Here is a 13,679-nt window from a genome sequence, read left to right as displayed (position 1 = left end):
TGTTATTTTTTTTTTAATCTTTAACACTCCAGAAATGTACTTCAGCATATGATATATAGCTTAGTTATCCACAATTTAGGATACAGTATTAAAAAAAATGTTATATCATGCACAAACTGAATTTGACTTGACTATAAGCACATTATTGGGACCATCTCCGAGGAAAGCTAGGTGAGATTTTGATACAGCAAGACAGAAGATATTGATGACATGCTTTTCGTTTATTTGCCAAAAAAGGAGAATGTGTATCACTATCTCTACAGGAACTTATGTGCATTTTTAGCACACAAAGATTGATATTAACTTGCATTTATCAAACTGCCAACTTAAGTGTAGAGAGGAACTCTTAAAACTCTGTCTTTTAAATAAGTCAAAATACATGAAACATAATTGCCTATAATTAGGCTATAGCAATAGCAAAGGCCATAATCATAAAGTGAAACATAAGTTCAACCTCAACACAAAAACAGTATCAACAATGCTTCTATTCCCTGAGAGTGAGGATACATTTTTTCAATCCAAAATGTTCCCACACACCGGACTTATACGACGCTGGCGCATTCTCGTTAGCCTTCCTTATCTCTCCCACTTGCCATTTCTACGCGTGACGTCACGTGACCTGCAACACTCCATACTCCACCTTTACTGGCTTGTTCGACTTGAACTGGCGCTGCACAGAGCGATCGGTTTATGACATCAGAGTACCGTGAGAGTGATTGAAAAGCATACGGAGCCGTCGCTCTCGCGGTACTTTGATGTCATTCACCGATCGCTCTGTGCAGCGCCGGTTCAAGTCGAACAAGCCTCATATGTATGTCCACACGTCTTATTTCGCGTGAAAAGGAAACACAAGTCTGAGGTCACATACGGGCACGAGGCTACATTGCGCATGAGTCGAACCGTGAGACACACACACGCTCCGAACCGAGACAAGCGAACCGAACGGTTCGGGTGTTTTTTCATGTACCGTGCCACCCCTACTATCTATCTATCTATCTATCTATCTATCTATCTATCTATCTATAGTATCATTTGCATTCGTCTATCTGTCTGTCTGTCTATCCATCCACCATGTCTTAACTCCAGTATACCGTGAGATGTGTTCCATGTGGTCCATTGTCCCGGAGGAAACAATGACCTGCCCTGCAGACACCAAAATGTCACAGTCCAAAAACCGATGTCTTCCTCCTTTCTTTCCTGGTACAAGCTAGCTACAGTATTCTACACAAAGTGCACTGAGGCATGCACAATTTCCCTTGTAGACATGCAAGCACACTCTAAATTCTGCAGTCTTTGACAAGCGAGCCAACGTGTAAACGAATATGGAAATAACTTTAAAGATTTAAAAATGTTTAAAATTAAATTTACCTGAACAATACTAGCAAGGAACCCTTGTGACATTTATAACAACCACCAAGAAGCTCTATAATACCTGGAGTGAGATATGAATGGTGTAACTATGAAATCTACTAGCAGGGGCTAAGCTAATGAATAAGGTCAACCATTCTTTTTCTGGACAAAGAAGGTATTATACAAGTGCAAGTGTTAAAGTGTAAGTGGGTATGTGCAAGTTAACCTTTTTGTTTTGGTGATCTCATTGACTTTTCAATAAATTCAATTCAGTTTGGGGCCATATTTAATCTCAACATCAACAGAACATTATTCCAGAAACCAGTTACATCTATAACTTTATGACCTGCATGGTGTATCACTTCAAGCCCCATATCTGAAGAAAAGAAACCAGCTGTCAGATTAAATCTGATAATCAGTTCTTGCAATGTGGTTTTCACGCCTCCATTATTCCAGCGTGCGTTGCAGAATCTCCCCCTGCAGCTACTGACTAACAAATCAGAAAATGCTTGATTGCTGCGTATTAATATGGAGACGCATCTATTTAAGGAGAAGAGGAGGGAAACATTCCATCTAATCAACAGCAAGAGATGATCTTATTGCTTTATGAATTTCTATGGAGAGATTTTACATTGATGCATCAGCGTCTTCAAAATCAACACGGGAAATACATGACATAAATAAAATCTCAATTGTTTCTCTTAGAGAGCAATAAGATTAAGAGGTGAGCGAATGGGACATTTCTCTCGCTTTGAGTTTCACAAACTGAGTTCAGACATGACAAGACACCAAAGTCTGTAATAAAAAGTCAGAAATTTCAATATAAACTATTTCCCAACCAATTCTTCCAAGACCAAATGATAAAAGCTATCAATATCAATGCCAAATTTTACAGCTCTTACTGTAGTAGAAGTATAGCTTTTGAATGCCAGGTCAGCATCTGATGCGATCTTCATGGCAAAAATGGAGTTCCAAAAAAATAGAAGAGTTTAATAAATACAGTAAAAATAAAAACCAAACCAAAAGAAAAGAAAAATACAGCAGTTAATATTATACAAGATGTTTACACATGATAAAAAATTTTCTAAAATCTTTTCTGGTAAAATCTTACTAAAGTCCTTAAATGAGCTTACTACATAAAAATGTTGTCTACTTGCATGAAACATGGGACAGTCCAATAAAATATGTTTAAGAGAAAGAGGGGAACATAGAGTTGGGTCCTCGCCTTTAAGCAATCTAGTATGACCTATGCGACATCTGGTGAATACCACTTGATCAAATCTTGTCAACAGTTGTCTCATTTGTATCTATGGAAAGGAAATAAGCTTGACAAGGAGCACAATTAGCAATGGCTAACTTAACTTTTTTTTTTTAATAGTATGACAGTAGCTCAACGGTTTTTCAAAATAGCTTTTCCATTATCAAATTGCTTTTTCCAATAACTAGTATTTTATCTAACAAATTTTCAGTCAAGTCCATTGAACATTGTCTAGGCATTAAAAACAAAATGGGTTGCCAATGGGTTAAGAAAAGTGTAATTCAAGTCATATTGTCTGAAGAATATTCTTAAGTGAATTGTTTATTTTTGCTTCTCGAGGGATTTTATTTTATTTTAATGATGTTAAGATATTTTTACTGGGGACAAAAGCAAACAAAAAGGAAAAGGATTTTGCAGTGCATTTTCAAAGTACCCTTCTCAACAAATATTTGAGACAAAGACAGGTCTCAGATATTTCCTAAAATATAAAAGACCTACCTTTGAGCAACATTTTCTCTAGATATGCACACATTTAAATTGTCCATGCTTATTGTGGAGACTCCAAAAACTACGACTTTATTGCATTTCTGCAAGTTTTTTATTTAGTTATTTATTTATTTAAGTTGCCAGATTTTCCCTCATTTCCCCTGCCTCTGTTTTTTTCATCTCATGCCATATCTTCCTCCCAATGTTACCCCGTCTCTCTCTCTCTCATGACTAACTAATGAGTCCTGGCATTGCTGTTGTCCCTGAGGTGTTATTGGGCTGATCTGTGCTCTCTTAAGGGTGTTCTGAGAGGTTGACTCTCCAAAGCAGCAGGAGGCCCGCACTTCTCTTAAATAGCGGGGCTAAAGAGGTTTGTTTACTGGGTAACACCTTGGCCTGACCTCCCCGAGCCACTGGGAGTTACTCTGTGATTAGTTCTGTGCTAGCCTGGAGCTGAGGAGCCGGCATCGGGTGGAAAGCCACTCTCTCCCCACCACAGGGTGAATGATTGGGCAACTTGCTCTGTAATCAATCATCCTTTCCACCTCCGACATCCCGCACGTACACATCCAACGTGAGAAGGATGGGGCCTCCTAAACTTGTTGCTATCTTTGTCGCGGGGCCTGAAAAGCTGCATGATTTTATTTAGAGTCGGCCTTTGACTTGATAACAGGAGATTAATTGTCGCTGTTGCTTGGCTTTTCCCCAATGGCTTTTTGTGGCTTTCGGCGAACACAGAGAAAGGAAGACACAGCCTCACCAGGATATACGCAGCTAATGTCTGTGTGTGTATGTGCTCAAACACGACTTTCTCTTTTCGCTCCTGGTCAACTACGGTTTGCCACTCGGCCCCTGTGGACGGGGTCTCCTTATTCCGATGTTTATTCACATCTTCCACCTTTTGCCCAGGGTTCTCCTTCACGTTGTCGCTTTCTCCTTACAATGACATTTCAGTGACAAGCCTGACACCTTCTCTTCTGGCGCCCCTGTTGGCATGCAACTGGGCTCCAGTGACCTAACGCTGCACTCCCATCAAGAGACTTCAGAAAGAGAAATCACAAAAATTATCACTTTTACATCTAAATGGTTTCTCCTAGACAGGAGCAATGAGAGTAAATGGAAAATAGATATAGGGTTGCACAATTTAGCCTATTGGAATAAAACCGTAATGCTTAGTGGCTTATTTCATAGTTGTAAATATAAAAAAAATCCATTTTACAAGAAACTACTATTTCAGACTTTTATAAATTGACATTTCTTTGTTATTATTTGTGAAATTTACTAGCAATTTTTTTTTTTCATCAAAAAGCAAAGGTTGCAACTTAATTACATGAATACCGGTATGCGCTGCATGTTTCAGAGTTAAGAGCGACACTGTGTTCTTTTACACACAAGCATTTGGGTCACTTATAACTTGTATTTGTAATGAGCTGCTTATAAATCAGCTGCTGTCAACTAAAGAGAAGCTTTAACAACAGTAATAACTGTCCTTTTATTTCTCCTATAGCAAACTGAGACAAAGTTGATACTGTAATGAACCATAATCACGATCTCAGATCCATCTCAAAAGCTTAGAAAGACCAACACATTGAATATTCAGCAGCCTGCATCTCCAATATGAGAAATTTAAGCTTAGATCTTTGTTTGTTTTCATTCAAGCTAATGCCAACAGAAAATTTTCATTCAAGCTAATGCCATATTATTTCTGAACATGGTCAAGCAGATGGTTTCGAAAACAAGTGATGCAAGGTTGTTGAAACCCAAGTACAACAAGGCAACAGTTGTCTATGAATTTCCAGGAAAAATGGACTTCAGAAGCAGGGGATCAAGCTCTTTCTACGCTAAATGCAGCAGTTGAGTGGGCAACGTCTGAGTTGATAGTTTGTTTTCTCTAATGCTTCACATTAAAGTTAATGTGTATGTTTATATGTTTGCATGCAACTCACCAATATGGCTGCGATGTGTTGAGGCCAGGCTCAGCTGACCCCAAAGAGACAGCAGACAGATGCCCAACAGCAGCAATCTCCTGCCCACACGCTGCAGTTCCCTCTCCCGCATCCTACAAACACACACACAATACATTGAGGCAATTATCAACATATGATTCAATGACATATGGGAAATAACAGTCAGTAAACAGCTAATTTATCTTAAATACACCATCAAACACATGGAAATAAAAGTACTATGGTTTAGTAATGCTATCAAAAGGTAATACTACAGTACTTTTATTTTAGATAACGAGGCTAGTTGTCACAGGCTATATCTCATTAACGCCACTAGCATATTTAGGCAACAATATAATAGAGGTAGATTTTAACCGTAAGTCTGTCAGATATATTTAAATGTTATAACTTCATAATTCAATTTATTGATTACAATATCTATTAGCTAAAACTGTGGTTTGATGTTTTTGCATAATATATTAAACATTTTGTTGTAATATTAATAATTGTTTATCAATTGTTTTTCTTTTTAAATTTAACTGAAAAACCTGCTAACCTGTTGTTGTCGTTTTGACAACACAATATTGTCTAAACTATTGGGGCATGTTGTCACAAAGGGTCAAGATGTGTTCGGTAATAAGGGTGGAAATGTTCAACAGCTTTTTCTAGCCAAAAATCAGGTATGTGCAAGCACTGCAAGGTACTTCAATCATTTTCTACAAGTGACAAATGTTTACATGAAACGGCAATTTTAATTTCTTGTTCATTATAATGTAATACCATGCTACTTTTCTGTAGGGAAACATTCTCATTTCACACCATTTGGCAAACAAACAATTTTACAATTCCCCTTAATTGCCTCAAACACCCAGAAAATAGCCCATTTACCATTTAAATGTCAGATCAAATATCCTATTTTACTCTGAAATACAGTCAGTCAAACTACAAACAACATGACCCATAAATCCTCAAAATGCGAAATCGTTTAGAACGCAGCAGACACGAATCCAAACAGCCATTCATTTCCTCAAATATCAGCCATCCTTCAAATGTGTTAGCGAGTGACACAATCTAGCTTTTTTGGTGGTGGTCCGCTCTTGTCTGGAAAGCACCGTAATCTTGATATACTATCAGAGGCTGCAGGCCAGTAATTCCCTCTCTGTCTTTGAGGGGTCCGGAGAGACCGGAACACACAAAAGCAATCATCGTGCCGACATGCCAAGCTTGTCTTATACTTGTGGAGCGGGGACAACAGCAGTATCACAGGCATCTTTTCATGTCTTTTGCCAGCATCTCTCCTCAAATTACAGCAAAGGCGGGCACCATGTGAGGGGCTGTGAGCCTGCATGTTTGGCAGAGACTGTGAGGCTTTTCTGCATATGTTCAGCAGTAAGTCAGACTCTGGAGGTTTCCCTGTCCCTCATTACACTACACTAAAAGAACATTGGTTTGGCTTTTATGGCCGCAGCAGAAGCATGCGAATAACCCAATTTGAGGTTTTGATTAAGGCAGACGTTTTCTGAATCAGTACTATTTGATTAGAGAAAAAGCCCTCAGTTGCATTTTGCAAGCCAAAAAAAGTCTTAAACATGCTAATGAACACTACATCGATATAAATATGTGTATATATATATAGAAAGAACTAGATTTCTACAGTAGTGCTTACCCATGAAAAATTTACTGCCACAATGTAGGGTGTTCTGGGTGGTTGCCAGGGCATTCCTATGCAGCTAATAGACTTCTGACTGGATGCCAGGGTGTGGCTATGCAGTTGCTGGGGATTTCTAGACGATTGCCGGGGCTTTGCTATTCAGTTGCTATGCGGTTGCCAGGGTGTTCTGGTGGTTGTCAGGGTGTTTTCACCATGTTACTATGAAGTTGCTACCAAGCTAACAGGGAACGTTCTCAGAACCATGGCTAACGTTGTGGCAAAAGCAACATTGAGCAAAAAGCTGAGAAAATCACGTTTTTTGTCAAAGACTACATCTGGATCGGATTCAGAACAATGATCAAAACATAGATGGAGTAGATCGAGTCCATCAACACCCCTAATGCTTGCACAGTCCTGTAGCTCATCCTGGGTCGACATTTCATTCAGTAACATTAGGCAGTTTTGATGTATATGCTGTTTAATTTTGATGATCGTGTTATTTTACATATGATAATCACTTGTTTCTGCATCTTCTTCGCATGTGTTTTGATCAGGAGATCCAGTACTCTTTCAGAAGATGTGTCATAGCGCCCCCTACCGTAAAACAGTGAAAACACGGAAAGCCGGAAATTTCCATCAATGGTGGGGAAAGAGTTAATAATGTTCTCAAAATGTTAGCACAAAAACATTACTTAAACATTGTTCATGGAATGTTTTTACCCGAAAAATTTAGTTGGATTTTCGTGTAACGTTTTTTAAATGTTACTTGTTTCCGAACATTCAGAGAACATTCAAAAGTAACGTTTTCATCATGTTTTCAAAATTATAAAATGGAACATTCACATAAACAAGAAAAAAAAACTTTAAAAAACTGGTTTTGAACGTTCAGAATACATTAAAAAAATAGCGTTTTCATAACTTAATAGGAACGTTGGCAAAGCGTTCAGAACACACTTTTGTTAGCTGGGTAGTATGTTGCAATGGAAATCATGCAGTTTGCAGTATGAAATGTGATACAAGTTGCTTCTAGTACAACTTTATGTGGTTGCTTGTGTGATTCTATTCAGAAAGGTGGTTCCTTCCGTTTGTCCTGTGCCGCATGACCAGGTGATCGTCGTGTGACTAATTGATTGCTAAAAGAACTCTGATTGCGTTTGTTACTCACACCCTGATGAATGATTATTGACCGCAACGCGTAGGTGTGCCGTCACCTGTTTTTAAAATTTAAGCCATGAAATAATAAAGGCTTTTTACATTTTTAACTAATATTCGAGTGCCTTGGATTGTTTTTTCATATGAGTGGTTCCTAGGGTGGTTGTCAGGGTGTTGCTATGCGGTTTCTGGGGTGTTTTGGATGATTGCCAGGGCTTTGTTATTCGGTTGCCAAGGTGTACTGGTGGTTGTCAGGGCATTTCTGTGTTGCTGATAGTGCTCAGAGTGACTTTTACAATGTCACTATGTGGATGCTAGTAAGCTCTGAGTGGTTGCCAGTAGAGCTGCACGTGGGAATCATTTTTTTTGTTTCAAACAGAGATCACGATTCTCCCACGATTCTGAACAAACAACTAAACAAAATAACGCAAATTACCAGAGTTTTGGACAAAATGTTAATCGCTGCAGTGTCTTTAAATTGTTTAATTAATCTGAATTATTTAAAAAACCTCGGTTTGAATGGACGATTCAATGACTCACTCATAAATACTTCACGTGTTTCGTTACTGGATGGACTGTGTTTGAATAGAGATTGCAGTCTTTTAATGATTTATCGTGTTGGCAGGATGCTGCTATGGTGTAATTGAATGGTTGTCAGTGTGTTCCTATGCAGTTGGTAAGGTGTTTCAAGCTAAGATGATGCTTGATTATGAATGTTCTGACTGGGATACTTCAAAGACATTGTTATGCAGATGAAAAAGTATTCTGAGTGTTTGAAGCATGCTATTAGTGTTGTTGGTAGGATGTTGTTATGCAGTTGGTAAAGTATATTTATTTTAGAATGCTGTTGCTAGGGAGTTGCTAAGTGGTTGCTAAGTTTTTGTTTCACTGTACAGTTTTCCATTTTGATCATTCGCCAGGTGGAAAACGTCACGTCTGATTACCTAGAAAAGTAATAACACCACTCCTCAAGAAGCCACACAATCTGAGGTTTTATTCATGTCCATTACACAAACTACAACAGACTTCAAAATCCTACAAGAAATAATAACAGCGATGATTGCCTTAGCAAACAACACTAAAAAATGAAATATGTGCTTTTTAAAACTTGATTAGAAAATTCAAGTTTTTGCACACATAAGTATCATTCATCACCCCAGCGTCTTTTCTTTCTCTCTTTCCCTCGTGCCTTCTTTCTCCCACCCATAAGCACAATTAGACTCTCTGTCCGCAATAACCGCACAAAGCCGATGGGGTTCACAAGCTTATGAGGTCGCTGACAAGTCACTGGAGTTGAAGTATCGAAAACACACACACTGTAAATAGCTGACGTCGCCCTGCATGCACCCAAAGGGCTTGCACATATTGATTGAAGAGAGACGTTGGTAAATAGGAGCCAAAGAGGTCAGAATGTTTTTTTCCTAACAAACCCGGGCATGCAACAACACTTTCCTAAGCGGACATGTTTTGGTTTAAGGGCAGAACAATTCAATTGCGTTTTTTACGTGTTAAGATTCAAACAATGTAGCCTTTGACAAGCCCTCATGTGATCTAATCAAATTCTCAAAACACAATCTAATTCAGGGTATGATAGAGGCATCCAATAAGTTCATTATTAATTTGGCCAGTATAAACTGTATAGTGCCTATACTAAGTTTTTAAAATAATATGTGATTTCGCAACGGTAAACGTTTCAAACAGTAGTACAAACATTTGCATTCTGTGCACAGTATACATACATACTACATAATGCAGAAACAAACTACTGTTGAAAAATTTGGGGTCAGTAGGATTAAATATGAATACTTCTAATATTAATACTACTACTTTTAAAATGAATACTTGTATCTAGCAAAGATCAAAAGTGAGTGTAACGACTTGCATAAAACATTACAAAAGATTTCTATTTCGAATAAATGTCACATATGTTGCAATAAAACTTGCAGTTTTGCATTCTTAGCTGCAAAATGCACATTTTGCACACATCTTTATAAGTGGTATAAAATGTGCAAACAATGCAAACAACACAACACACTGAAGAAATAATAGTAGTAAGCTATTCCAAATCCTGCTTTTTCCTTTGTGGACCCACAATTCTTCACTCCCTCTGAGGCAGTATGACTCATTTTTAAAGCGCATAAACACATAAACCAGAGGGAGGAAAGAACCAACAAGTTATTAAGCATCTTCTCCCCAGACTCGTCATCTCGCTGCAATATGTGTAAAACACTATACACCTAAGGGACACCAACAACAGCAGCTGATTGGCAGCGTTAAAGACACCAATGAAGGCATTTTATGAAACATTCAAAGAAGAACAGGCATTAAGAGTAAAAGTGCAATTGCCAAACCACTCAAACGCAATAAAGTGAGTGAAGGGGAAAAAAAACAACTCCTCCACCTGTTCTCCCCTAGAAGAGCGAATCACTTTCAAACGAGCAATCCAGCCCACCACGGCTGGCTAATTAGTCCCTTTGGAATGCCCCTCGTGCAGATGGCAAGATGTCTGACATATTTATTTTGGTCCTTCTCGTCAAATCACTCCTTTCTCTGGTTCTCAAACTCACCCTCTTCGTACGAACGGAGGCGGTAAATGCATTTAGTCCAGCAGATGTAGAATCATTCAAGTTCTCCAGACTCGCTTGACCTTGCTGCGTGGATGTAAGTGCGCTCATATGAAAGAAGCGAAGAGAAAACAAAATTACAGAGCCGCCCAGGTAGGCGAGTTTCCCCACAGGGCTTGAAGGAACCGGGCACGCGAGGCTCGCGTCTGCCAGCTCGCCAACCACAGGAGTGCAAGTTAAGATCTAGACATCTGCTGGGTGAAGTGGGGAATCAAAGATGGAGAATGTCTGAAAGGAAAGAGAGAGGAACGTATTCAAAGGAAGAAATGAGGGCCTCAGGTGTAGTTACGGGTCCACAGCACCATTGATGGGCCTTGACAAGCAAGAGCCAGCAGGGGAAAACAGACGTTTGGGCACAAGGCACTTTCCACAAATAGGATTCAAAATGGGTCTGAAGTACTGTATTAGTTTCCTTTTTCTACAAATGCTCAAAGGAGGTGCTTAGCCTTCAAAACATGGTGATCATCAAACTAAATAATATATTAGTCTGTTGCCAATTTAAAACTTTAAAAAACAAATACAATTTAAAACTTTGATTTACATATAAAATCTTTCACTTCAAAGGGGCTTGCGACCAAATGTGATTTTTTTTTCCTTCAAAGGATTTCCACAACAAGTAATATTTAAACACTAGATCTTTTATTTCATGATCTATAAAAAAAAGAACAAATGAATGAATGTAGACAATCTATTTATCTATAGAAGACTGTCAGACAGCATTGTTATCACTGACAGAACAATACGGCAGTTTTTTTATCAGAAACTCTATCAAAATGTATTTGTGTTGAAATTAACAAGACAACATATGGTGGGCAGAACACTTTGTGTGACAAGCCTTTTGGTTCAATCGCTTTGAAAACTTCTAATGCCAGCCAATATGGATCCTTCAAAGCTCAGCGTTTGATGGCAGTCAGTTGGTGAAATCAATAGCAATAAATGCAGATTTTTAAATGGATTCTATTGCATTTGAGTTTAGACTGATGCGCAAAACAATAACTTTCAGTTGTCAATGTTTTAAAGGAATTTCTATAAGCAATCTTTTAAGGTTAGTCTCAAAAGTCCCTAACATGGTTAGCCAACTTGTTTCAAAATAAATAACGTAGCAATCTGTATGCAAAAGTTTGGAGTCTGTAAGATTTTTTAAAATGTTTTGAAAAGTCTCACCAAGGTTGCATTTATTTGATGAAAAACACTGTAGACTATAGAAGTATTGTGAAATATCATCAATTTAAAATATCTGGGTTTTTTATATATATATTTTAAAATGTAATTTATTCCTGTGCAGCAAAGCTGAATTTTCAGCATCATTACTCCAGTCTTCAGTGTCACATGATCCTTCAGAAATCATTCTAATATGCTGATTTGGTGCTTAAGAAACATTTCATATTATCAGTGTAATATGACCAAGACCAAAGCTAGGCCAACACTCCTTAAATTCATCTAAAAGATCCCTGGGAAATGTCTCAAGTGATATCCCTGCAGTTGTGTTTTGCCCGGTCTTGAAATAAAATACAGAGTCCACTTAGTCTGAGACCGAGACAAGACCAAGACCTTCAAAAATGGTCTCGAGACCAAGAACGGTCTTGAGTACTTCAACACTAGGTAGTGTATATAAATAAACGTATCTATGATTATGACAGTCTTGGGGTTTTGAGCGGTAAAGAAAACAAAGCATCCTGATGCTATAGTTACCTTTCAACTAGTCTCAGCCTCAGACGTCACGCCCACGGAACGTTGGCTAAACGTCTGATGCATATGGTACACTTAACTGGAAACACTTCAGGAGTGTCGAAGTCGTCATCTGATTGGTTGAATTTTATCGGATTTCCGGGGGGCGCGAGTGTCGCGTTAATTTTCGGTCCGCCGGGAAACAAAGCGCAGACGTGTGATTGCGGAAGAAAAACTGTTGTGTTTATTATAAATTTTATTTCTATGTAAATTTCACATTCACAAATGCAAGTTTACAAAAGGCAAACCTCTGTTTATGGTGCTTGGGAAAGAGATTAAAATGTATGTAGATGTGATGTCAAAATCTAAAAACAGTAAAGCAATTAAAGTGATTAATATATGCTCCTCCTTTAACATTTTCACATAATATAAAAATATCAAATATAATGAATGGTGCTGACCAGTAAAGTATATTTTCTGTATTTAAATTGCATTTAAATACCCTTTGGAATTGTTAAATGTATAACCTATATCTATTTGTAAACTGATGCTTATGTACCCTCTCATCATTTTATTTTTATTATAATTTTGTTTTGTTTTTCTTCTTGTTGAGGCATGTGAATTATATTTTTTGTTATATGAGATTTGACACTGTACATGCTACCTGTTGTTGACAATAAAGCATAAAAAAAAAAAAAAAACTGTTGTGTTTACATGAGTGACAATGAGCATTTATCAAGATCAGCTAAACGTAGGATTCTCAAAAGTATGCGAGGTTCACGGCATATAGTCTTGAAGTTTTCTTCTCCTTCTTTGATTTTCTATGCTGACTGACTTGTTGCACGCAGGTCTGTTGTTGTGGGGACATTTCCACGCACCGAAACGTGACGCTGAACGAAACGAACTGTAATTGGTTGTTTTACATGTCGGTCAAACGGCCTTATGGGCGGGCCTTGGCCAAAGAAAGCTGCTATGAATTCCAGACCTTCAGCCGTCAGTCTGAAGGTCTGGCTACGCGAGACTACCTTTCAACTAATGTAAATGAGCATTTTTAGTGCAACATGAAAATATGCAGACTAACTTGTGATTTGGCAGTAGGAAGTAGCCAGTCTCGGTTCACAGCTTAGACTTAATAAAAATGTCCTCGTTGAAAATAGTCCTAATTTACAACCAGGTTCCGACTCAAAGGACGATATCTGATGCTATATGGTTTACTGACAGGCGCACATAACTTTGAACGACTGGAACAATTTGTTGTAAGACTGGGGGGGGGAAGAGAAAAAGGAAAGAGAATGCAATATAGGTACAAGAAAGAGAATTCTCCAAGATTACACACCTGTATGAATGTGAGAGCTGAACCTCATTTTCCTTGCAGCTTCAAGACAGCCTTTTCAAGAAGCGGCTGTGAAATACGGGGGAAGCTAGTCGAAGTCTTGCATATCTCTTCTGTAAAAGTCAAACCTCACACTGATTGCATGCATTTCACCGGGCTGAGAATACAATGGGTTTTCTTTGTTTTTTCCCGGTGATCTTTCCACTTTTTG

General features: G+C 38.2%; 1 protein-coding gene across 1 annotated transcript in view; it reads right to left on the bottom strand.

Moving 5' to 3' along the window:
* tafa3a (TAFA chemokine like family member 3a) overlaps nt 1–13,679 on the bottom strand; it is a 101,334-nt gene that overhangs the window by 33,168 nt on the left and 54,487 nt on the right. The window contains exon 2 of the mRNA XM_056270624.1: nt 5,041–5,153. Within this exon, the coding sequence (XP_056126599.1) occupies nt 5,041–5,152 (112 nt within the window). The 5' untranslated portion in view covers nt 5,153. The remainder of the gene's footprint in view (nt 1–5,040; nt 5,154–13,679) is intronic.

This window comes from Rhinichthys klamathensis, unplaced genomic scaffold, assembly GCF_029890125.1.
Source record: "Rhinichthys klamathensis goyatoka isolate OS25496 unplaced genomic scaffold, OSU_Roscu_1.1 h1tg000303l_1, whole genome shotgun sequence".
NCBI lineage: Eukaryota > Metazoa > Chordata > Actinopteri > Cypriniformes > Leuciscidae > Rhinichthys > Rhinichthys klamathensis.
This window is presented reverse-complemented; position numbering and strand designations above follow the sequence as displayed.